Here is a 9,313-nt window from a genome sequence, read left to right as displayed (position 1 = left end):
TAGCTTATGTTTTAAAATATGTTTTATACCTACGAATATACTTTAAAATACAAAAATATACTTTAAATTAAACTCTAAAGTTTACTGATGGGTGTTATGATCCAAGCATTATCTTGCAAATATTATTTGAATCGCTTTAAATGTGACCCTCTTTCTATAAGTGCAAACAAATGTGCAATCGCTTAAATGGAAATAAGTGAAATTTTGAAAAAACATCTCGTATATCATTATCCATTTAATGTCATAGAAATGAAGAAAAAAACATTCAAACCAAGCTAATCTCTATGTTATGGTGTTCTATGCTATATTACATTGATGAAAAATGAAAATGTGGCATATATTCATTTGATTTAAGATTACAATGCTATGTCATGATTAGCCAGTGTTATGTTATAGTAAATGTTGTTAAGATCTGTTTGAGTTGACTGTAACACTATAATATCACGGGAAAAACTGTAAAATTGTAGAATGCACGTGTGTATGCGGATGCACGGCGTGAGTAATATCAATAATAAACAGGAAATATCTACGAATATTCTTTACATCGCCGATTAAATGTTACTAGATAAGCAGTAATTAATGTACCAAACATTGCTACAATCGAGCAAATTCAAATTAAATTATACGTTCTAACGGTTGAAATGTTCTGCTTATCCTGATAATATAGGTATGTATTCGTGACGTCACCAGTTTATGTTGTTCTTATTTAATTATGAAATTTAAAAAAACAAACGCAGAGAAATACAAAATAGGAAAAATACGGACTGTTCACCTCGATAGAATTAAACCTTAAATGGTGAAACCATATTAATCTCAATTATTAATCATTTTCAAACTATTACTATATGTGTAATGTTCTGATGTTCAATAAAAGCATTCGTAACTGATGTTTGGTATATATTTGTTTATAAAAGCAACACTCGTTAAATTATTGATAGGTTTTTGCTTTATATGGAAAGCCGTATGGTACCCCCACATTATTATTATATTTTGCCATATAATATGGTCACAATAAAAATGTCCTACTTAAAAAATAATCACTTCCATTTCCTTACATTTTTATTTTCATGCCACAATACTTATAATTGTACCCGCACACAATTATTAATCTGCTCTAAACAAAAATGTCAACCAAAAATTAAAACATCTTACACTAAGAGTATCTTAGATTATTATTGTAAATCTCACAATATCTATATATAGTGCCTGTTTTGGAGGGTAAGAGTTGAAATTGACACCCTGAGAAAACCATTGTCAACCGATGCGAAAATTCGGAGAGACAAACTCTCTGGTTTGTCTATCCATTTTTTTCAATCATAGAGCTACATATCTGCAGCTATGATATTTTAAATTCAACTTCAAAGTCAGAAAATTATTAATACATGTATTAAGTTGTAGTTTATCCAAAAAGCATTAGGCTATACGATAAAAACCCCACAGTGGTCACTTAATGTCTAAATTTACCGCTTCATGTGAGACTTTATTAAATGCATCATACAAAAGCTATTGAGTTACATGTAAATAGGGGCAGGGTGCTGGTGTAACCCAACGCAAGTTAAAATAGTATAAAACTACAACTTAAGCTTAGTATAATTAACTAAGTAAGCATTACCCACCAGTGTTAACGTTAGGTCAGAGAGCAGGTGATTATACACAGCAGTTTGGGGTATGAATCTTTGAAACATTCATAAATTACACTGAAATGCTCACCATTAAACTTTCTGGCATTGGTGTTAAACGTACTTAATATTACTCTTACACGTCTGTGTAAAATACACGCATATAAACATATGAATGTGTTTATCTTAGTCCTTCACCATTTGTCTACACCACATTACTTTCACTTTTTAGTGACGTCACATTTGATTATCTTCGTTGTAAAAGCGTTTGTATTTCAAGCGTCAAAATAACTATATCTGACCGAAAGAAGGTAGAACAATTTTTTGTGATTCAGAATCATATAAACGTTTCTTTCAAAGCGTCCAAATCTTTTTTCACCAAGAATAATAATGTCTTCGCAAGATTATTATTGTCAGTACACAATGATAAAGGTAACCGGGGAATAATCTTTATTGTGAAATTTACAATAATTAAAACTCTTTGCAAGATAAATTTATAGGTTTTTTTTCGTGTGTTGTATTATTAAATTTGGTTAATATTTTTACTTGGAGCAGATTTCAATAACTGTGTGTAGGTACAACCATAATTATTGTGGTGTGAAAAAAAATTGCAGGGAAATGAAGTGGATATTATTTTTGTTAGGACATTTTTTGTGACCATATCATATAGTAAAATACCATGATAATGTAGGGTACCCTGCGGCTTTCCAAAAGAATCATAAGTAAGTTCCTCGAAGTTTTTATTTTTTTATTCATTTTCATGTTTCTTCGTTTACTGTAGGAAAAGCCATGAAGTCAGATGACGTTGTTCATTCTTTTGATTAAATATTTAATAGATATTCTACTTTATTTCATTTTTTTATATTTAAAATACAAATACCACCACCCCTAAAAAATGCAGTACAATTAAACACAACCGTGAAAATAATGTTTTACTTCATTTTTTTACCATTAAGCATTTTCACACTTTGTATAGACTTTTTCCCGAGTTAAATCCATACCGTTTATACTTGGTTGCACCGTGACACGCGGCGACGTCGATGGTTTTAGTCAATTTTAAAGAGGATTATCTGTCTTTAGTTGCTGGTATCTGTTAAAAAACTATATATCCCGCCATTATTTGGTACATAAAATATTATGGCAATTCATAATTTGAGATTTCAGTATTATTTAGTTTTAAGCCAAATTTATAGAGACATTACTTTCAACATAATATGGTTTATTGTTGACTTGATACAAATTTTGACCATGTGCCGTTACCACTTTTTTTTGCAGGATAAGATCATAAATAACTCTTAGAAATAAAAACAATATATAAACTTTTGGGAGCCAAATTGTTTGAAGCTATTGCTTAAGTATGTCTACTAAATTAAATATTAATATGCCGTTAGGTAATATAACTATAGCAAAAGTCTTTTTTGAATGACCCTCGTATTCTCCAATGAGGAAAACTCTCGTGCTAAAAGTTTATAAATAAATGTTCGTTATAAATATGCTAACACATAAAACTGGAAATATCATTGCTGGAAGTAACAGAGAATATTCAATGATGCTTAGTTATATTTCATGCATATGCGTCATTACCATAATCTTTACATGGGCTACTCGTATTAACAGGTACATTACATGTTGATGTTTTTTTCATAATCTTTATCATTGATTTTAAGCATAGTTAAAAACGTAGTTATTCAAATAGTTGTCATATATAAAGTATTTTTTGTTTAGTATTTAATTTAATAATTGGCTTTTTGGTAACTTTTTGTGATAGAGCTGCTTGTAATGTTACCGAACACTGTGGATACAATACATATAAAGATGGAAACGTGTGTAGAGGTATTTGATACGCTGTTTAAAAAAGTCTTAACATTTCATTTCTTTTAACTTTTTAACATGATACGTTTTATGATGTCTCTATCATATTTGTTGATTATTGTAGATTGTCCTGTAGGATATTTTGGATTTCACTGCTCTAATAAGTGTCCCCCACCTTCATACGGAGTTCACTGTAGTCAAGTGTGTAAATGTTCGCCGTGTGATCATGCATTTGGTTGCACTTTAAACACCAAATCTCAAGGTACGAATTATAGAGTACTTTTCAATTACTACACTCTGCTTTATTCTATCATGTCATTTTAGATCTATATAAAAAAAAATGAATGGTTATATCCTAATATTTTCATTTTTGTATTTAATTGTAAAATCGTTTTGCATAACGTCAGTGTATATTCTATATAGTTCCTATTCATTCAGAATTGTATTCTCTATTTTGATTCAGAAACGGGATCAACCACTGCTGTAAAACATAAAAGCTCGCCTAAATTACAGATTATTAAGAACATAACAAACCAAAAAACGCAAGGTATCTGTTGAATTGTTTATATAACTTTTATTTATAGTGTTGAACGGATGAGTAAAAACTGGTTTTGTACATGTAAAATCAATTTATCCAAAAAATTATAAGATGTAATTACACTTAATAGAATGATCTTAAAAAGTCCAAGATTCTATACATTTCTTTGGAACGCTTATGTAATTTGAAAGGTATTACGTTTATCATATAAAGTTTTAAACTATTGTGTACGTGTAAAGTCATAGTTGGTTTGTTTATTTTGTTATACATTTTAACAAGGGATATCAGTTATACTTGAAAAGACTAATAGATTAATCGGGGGCTTTAGTCAAACGATAGTCGAGTACTCGTTGATGATTTTGAAATTATATGTCCTTTTCAAAAACAAATAATGATACTGTCACATACCCAGTATTTTTAACTCAAACATTTTTTTAAATTATAATTATATATACATATATATGTTTTTGTTAAATTGTCTTTGAAATATTTCTAGAAGTTTTTTATCTAAATCCCCGCTAGCAAATGTCCTAGCTTGTCTTACTTGTTAGCTGACACAAAATTGAGCTACATAACATCTAAGGGATATAAAACTTGTCTTTTTTTTAAGTAAAGTCATTAACAAATTGTCGTACGTGTAGGGACACCGATCATCATAATAATTTTATCTACAAAATCAGAGCAATAATTAGTTTAGCCACTTAAAAATTTACCAGGGACACCGATTAAACAGACTGTAATTTTTTAATTAAAAATGTCAAGAAAAGAAAGCTATTAATTTTATTTGTATCCGAAAAACTAATGCGTTTAGAAAAAAATTGTCTGAATTCGATTTTTTTTTAATTTCAATCGATCATCGTCGCGAGCGAGCAATAGTCGAGCTCTCGAATAGTCGTAGACACGCCTAATTTTAATTTACAATATGTCAAAATAAAAAAACCTGATAAAAATTTACATAAATATTACCCATTCCTTTATATAAACGATCTTTATTTATATAACAGTTACAATTACAACATCGGAAATTAACATTGAATGCTTGAAATCTGTTTGGATAGAGAAATTCCTTTTCTAAAAGCAGTTATCAAAATTAATTTTAAAAAAATCAAAATTAAAAAAAATGTCAATGTAGTATTTTGAAAATAATAAAATTCCAACTGTTTCAGCTTTTTCTGATATAAATCCAGCTATTTTTAAAATGAGTCTGACAGTGATATCTGACAAATTATGATGCATATATTTTCATATCCTGGCTATACGTTTTGATTGAACGATCTTCCTTAATGCCGTTTTTACTGCGATCGAAGCATTCATTTGAAAAAAAATAAAACGGTGTTTAAATTGGCATTGATGTTCAAAAATGACGGAAAAACAAAAAGATGAATGGACAGATTGACAGACAACCCCCCCTCCCAAAAAAAAAAATTAGGAAAGAAACACTTTGTTGAGTTTTCAGATCAGATGACAAAAAAAGAAGAAATAATAGTCTGAGATAAAACTGAAATTTATTACGATATATGATATCCCCATTATTGTAACTTAGCCCATACATGGGCAATGTATTATAACCCATAATAAAGGAAATATTTATGACAATATTTAATTTCAAAATAAAACAAGAAATTATTTTCATTAGATATCTTGGTACATGCATGCACAAGGAAACATTCATTCAAACGGAAGGACATACGCTTATAGATATTTAATAAAGTTGCGAGTTTTGGAATTTATATCAATTGTTATGTCCTAAAGAACAGGGGCGTACAAGGCGTTGTATATCTCCAATGCAATGAAATGAAGCAATGAAAACAAAAGAATTTCTTAATTTAAAGCAAGGAGTTTTTTTCTGCGTAAAATAGCGAGAAGACTCCCTCGCGAATTTTAAACTCTCGCTATTATTTTCTGAGGGTTGGGAACTATAAGAAATATAGATAACTGCTACATGTACGCGTTCACGATTTTATATTCTCGCGATTAGATACGAAACAGCAGGATCTCTGATTTAAGTACTCGCGTAATATAAGGAATTTACAACATTAATTTTTAGCTTTTATGCAATTCAATTTGGTGTAAATATCATGATAAAAGTCAATATTGTGCTTTCATTCTATAACCACGACAGCTATAGGTTTCCAAATTAAGCTGCATAGCGTTTTATGCCAAAATCTTTGTTCACTGTCATACCTAAATTGCAAAATTTAGATATGAATGGGTCTTTATTCAATCCTAAAAGTACTTTTTTTAAAGAATAACCCATAATGGGTCAATTGTTGGGTGTTTTTTTTTTTACCAAAAACATTCTACTTTGAGGAATTATTGTCAAACAATCAAATTTATTTACTTTAATGTGTCAACGTAGCTCACTGTGATAGGCGGAGGCTCGCTCTCCGTCCTTATCGGTTGAGTGGGTGTTCGAATCATAGTGGGCGTTGTTCTTTTTTTTCATTTGCTTTTAAGCAAAACTTTTTGGTTTTTTTATTGGGATATTAAAAATGAAATATTTAATACCCATGTTGGATAAAATAACGATAGTACCAAGAACATGGATTATTATTATACTTTCATGTTAAATACTGAATTGGTTTAGACGCAGTTGATAATCCGTTCTCTTACCCTCAGCCTTAGCAACACACTTGGCAACGGGTAACACAACGAATTGTTACATGCGCATAAATTATGCGCGTACGGTTCGCCGTAAAATTAACTTCATTTTTATATAAAACAGTAAAATTTTCTATAAAACTAAGACATTCAGTATAATAAGATAAGTAGTGCCTGCTTGGGAGGGTAACTGTTGAAATTGACACATCTCTTAAACCATTGTCAACCTCTGCTTCGCGTCGGTTGACAATGGTTTTCTCGGGGTGTAAATTTCAACAGTTACCCTCCCTATCAGGCACTATTTATATAATGTGCATAATATCAAATATTTGCCAGAGAATGCAGTTCTATATTATACATGTACATATACTGATGCACACTTTCAAATATATTAAAGATGTTCTTTTATTTTCATTTCATTTGCAGGGGATTTGTCAGGCAGTGTACGCTTATGCCCTTTAAAAAAAATGTTTTTATAGTTCCCAAAAAATTGTTGTGTTTTTTTTTGTTTTTTTTTTTTTTTGGTTTTTTTTTTTGGGGGGGGGGGAATTTAAGAATAATTATTTAAATGAAAAAAAAATGCAATAATCAAGGGGTGCACAGCTAAAAATTTATGCTGCTGACAACCCGTATGGACACATTTAGTTTCACTACCATTTATATATGCATATCTTTTTTATGTCTCATTTTCTCTATCTCGTTGTTTCATAACAAACTCTTACATTTGTTTATCTTCCTTCATCTTGTTGTTCATGAAAAAATACAACAATTAAATACTCTGCATTTCTGTAATCTTTCTACACCCCTCACTATTATTTATCCATGGTATATTAAGGAATGTTAATTGTTCGCTCCTTAGTTGTGATATAGAAAACTGCAATCAAATCAAGTATTTTGTACAATAATTTAGACCAGACTTGATTACTGAAAACAAATAAACAATGAATAATTCTATTATATGTCGATGCATTTCCATATACACGAAATATGTGTTAGGTAGTATCACATTTAAACAGATTAAGACTAATTGAATATATTTTTCATCACTATGTTCGTCCAAAAATACATAATTTCATTTTTCATATGATTTAATGTGTGTCGAAAAACAACAGAAAACTCAAGTATGGAATGCTGATCGTTTGAAAAAAAAATAAAATAAAATAAAACAAGCTTTCCCTGCTTTTTTTATACGGATTAAATTTTGTTGTATAACAACAATTCTATTTTAAGAATGGTTTCACTGTTTAACCGTAAAATTGCATCCAAACTTTTCTGGCCACAACTAGTAATCCTGAAACGAATGTTCATTAGTTGGTTTTAATGCAATATTTTTTCCTACAATAGAAGAATAATTTCTTGCAGAAACGTTGTTTTTTTTCAAAACAGATTCCATATCTATAGTTGAAACAACGACTTATATACCAAACGGAAGAATGGAAGTAATGACAACGCAGATTCCCAAAAAAGACATTACACCTGTAATTATCATTTTTATTGGATCTTTTATTTGTCTTGTACTGATGTTTGAGATACGTCGAGAAATAAAATTATATATGGAAGTGATTTCGGAGACCACCTGTGCTTGATGAGGTTCATACAAATATTGATGATGTCGACAACAGCATAAGATGAATTTTTATAATATCTATAATGAGATAGTTATATTAATTTTTCAAAAACTATCAACATCATTATGTTGTGACTTGACTTTTTTTACTGACTTTATGTAGATTTTCAAGAAAAACGGAGTTTTGCTCGATATGGATCAAGATGTCAAAATTGAGGGCTATGTTTTAAATAACGAATAAATGTTCAAGGAAAGAAAGTGTTTACGGCATTTTTTTTAGAAGGGTATGGTTCTCTTAAGTTGTGCGTTATTCTTTTCCAGATCATAAAAGTCCTTTGAACATGCTTTTATATGTAATATGTTCACATTCTTCCATTTCGAAATCATCTACATCAACCATTGAAAAGCACAGCAGAACAGTCCAGTTATTCCGCAAGTTTCTATGATAAAGCAAAGGAATTATTGCATTGTGATATTTTCAACAAACCAACACTAATATTGTCATTAAAAGCAAACCGAGGAAGACCTTAAAAGCAACTGTCTGAAGGTTAAGCCTATTGTATATAAATTTGTAGTCCAATATTTGGTGCCAAAGCAACTGCTCACAAACTGGCACTTGAGACAACTTTACAAAAAGCATTTGCTTTAATTTGTTTTGGTTCATTTGTCGCAAGCTGATTATTTACTCAAATTTTCTGTCAGATAAACAGAGTGCAATAATTCTTGTTGTTTTGATTTGCTCGAAATTGGATAGTTTTGTGCATGTGAGCGCTAAGAAAGGAGTGGCTCTAACTTTGATCGTTGATCCAGAATTGTAGAATTTAAAATGAATTTGCTAACTACAGAAACATGCACATCTATCGATGATTTCATGTCAGTGTAATTAAAATCAATTAAACAACACAGATACTATATAGAAACAACTTTTAAAGCCTTGGTATGTAGCCTCATAGAAAAAAGAAGAAAGGGGCCATTTTATGCAATGAAGCTCTGCTATTCAATGAACCGCAAAGTGACTGAATATTAGCACACAGGTAGCTGAATTGCCATTTTTCACGACTTATAGAATACCAATTTTTTAAAACTTATTGTATTTTAAAAGTGTAGTTTTTTTTCCGTTCTGTCTAAAGTCGTTGAAAAAAAATTGGGCACAAGGGATTTTGATTTAATCTAGAT

The 9,313-nt window shown here is 30.0% G+C and overlaps 1 protein-coding gene across 1 annotated transcript; it reads left to right on the top strand.

Moving 5' to 3' along the window:
• The first annotated feature begins 3,096 nt into the window (after positions 1 to 3,096).
• Positions 3,097 to 9,181, top strand: LOC128160076 (uncharacterized). Its single transcript, XM_052823342.1, has 5 exons — positions 3,097 to 3,236; positions 3,388 to 3,452; positions 3,556 to 3,693; positions 3,895 to 3,978; positions 7,957 to 9,181. Exons 1-5 carry the CDS (start codon positions 3,097 to 3,099, stop codon positions 8,154 to 8,156), a joined length of 627 nt encoding a protein of 208 aa, XP_052679302.1. The 3' UTR covers positions 8,157 to 9,181.
• The last annotated feature ends 132 nt before the right edge of the window (positions 9,182 to 9,313 follow it).

This window comes from Crassostrea angulata, chromosome 8 (genome assembly GCF_025612915.1).
Source record: "Crassostrea angulata isolate pt1a10 chromosome 8, ASM2561291v2, whole genome shotgun sequence".
Lineage (NCBI taxonomy): Eukaryota > Metazoa > Mollusca > Bivalvia > Ostreida > Ostreidae > Magallana > Magallana angulata.
This window is presented reverse-complemented; position numbering and strand designations above follow the sequence as displayed.